The sequence below is a fragment of the Sinocyclocheilus grahami genome, unplaced genomic scaffold, assembly GCF_001515645.1.
Source record: "Sinocyclocheilus grahami isolate Dianchi unplaced genomic scaffold, SAMN03320097.WGS_v1.1 scaffold823.1, whole genome shotgun sequence".
Classification (NCBI taxonomy): domain Eukaryota; kingdom Metazoa; phylum Chordata; class Actinopteri; order Cypriniformes; family Cyprinidae; genus Sinocyclocheilus; species Sinocyclocheilus grahami.
In genome coordinates this window covers 20,922-22,322 of record NW_015506002.1, presented here as the reverse complement: position 1 = coordinate 22,322, position 1,401 = coordinate 20,922, and the positions used below count along the sequence as shown (strand labels likewise).

Here is a 1,401-nt window from a genome sequence, read left to right as displayed (position 1 = left end):
CCTAATTTGCTTGATACTTTTGTTGGTAGATTATGTTTTGCATTTCCATACAAAAATAATAATAGGATAGTTAGTTAATTATTTCAGCAGAATATTATTACTCTGCCAGCTGTGACTGCTTATTGGAATAATGCAGTGGGTAACATCTGCTGGAAAAAAAGTGTGGATGCTTCCTCATACTTATTTACTAACTAACAAAGTAAAGGAGATTTCCTACAAAATAATTAAGTTCTATCCTGCAAAGCATTACATGAAAAAAATCAAAAGTGATATTTCCTTCAGTTGCTCTTTTTGTGATGACTCTGTTGAAACTGTTGTTCATCTCTTTTGGAACTGTCCATTTACAAAGACATTTTGGCAAGATGTTTTAAGTTTCATTAGGAGTAACATTTATAATGAATGTATTCTGTTTTGGAAGGACGTAGTATTGGGTTTTTATTGAGTATGAACAATCTAAAAGGAAACAGTTTCATGTAGTGAATCTGATTTTGCTTCTTGTAAAATTTCACATCCACAAATGCAAATATTCAAACTCTAGACCTCTCTTCTTTGTTTTTATAAAAGATTTTGAGCAATACCTTTCATTAATCCAGTTGTCCCTAAGAACAAAAAAGCCTTAAAAACTTTATCTGTAACTCTTTTCCTATCTTTAATGACATGTAAATCTGAATTTTATTCTTTCAGTTTATAATGTATTAACAACCCCCTTTTTCATTTTTTCCTGTTCTTTTTCTTTCTTTTTTATTATTGTTTATCTTTTTTATGTTAATGGTTGTATTATTCTATGTGTACTAATCTTGATTTTTGAGCATTAATAAAAAAAATTAAAAAAAAGTTACTAAGCCTCTAGTGTGGACTTAACGTTCTAATTTAAGTCAGGATTTACGAATGGCTGGTGCAACCCTACCCAGGAGTGAAAGCGAAAGTGTAATATTACTAAGCCTCCGATGAGGAGCAGCAGTGCTCTCAACACAATCCGGAAGAGACAAACAAAATCTACTTTCAGTTTGATGTAGACCTGCTCTTCCATGTTATCGAAAATGGAAAGAACAACTACAAAAAAATGATAGGCTCTAGTTTTTAAACATTTCCTGTGTAGAATGTTTTTGTGTTTTGTATTAATTTTTTTATTATTTTATCTTGGCGATGCGCAGCAAGGTAAGAACACGGTTTATTAGTTTCGGTAGACAAACACACTATAAATCGTTTTATAATAATATAAAATATAATGTAAAAATAAATTACAATTTTACAGTGTACAAACCCGATTCCAAAAAAGTTGGGACACTGTACAAATTGTGAATAAAAACAGAATGCAATGATGTGGAAGTTTCAAATTTCAATATTTTATTCAGAATACAACATAGATGACATATCAAATGTTTAAACTGAGAAAATGTA

General features: G+C 30.1%; 1 protein-coding gene across 1 annotated transcript in view; it reads left to right on the top strand.

Annotated features, from left to right (window-relative positions):
• Positions 1-1,127: 1,127 nt before the first annotated feature.
• Positions 1,128-1,401, top strand: part of LOC107562440 (zinc-alpha-2-glycoprotein-like) — a gene marked incomplete at its 5' end in the record, with an annotated part of 8,222 nt that continues 7,948 nt past the window's right edge. The window contains one exon of the mRNA XM_016247074.1: positions 1,128-1,158. Within this exon, the coding sequence (XP_016102560.1) occupies positions 1,128-1,158 (31 nt within the window). The remainder of the gene's footprint in view (positions 1,159-1,401) is intronic.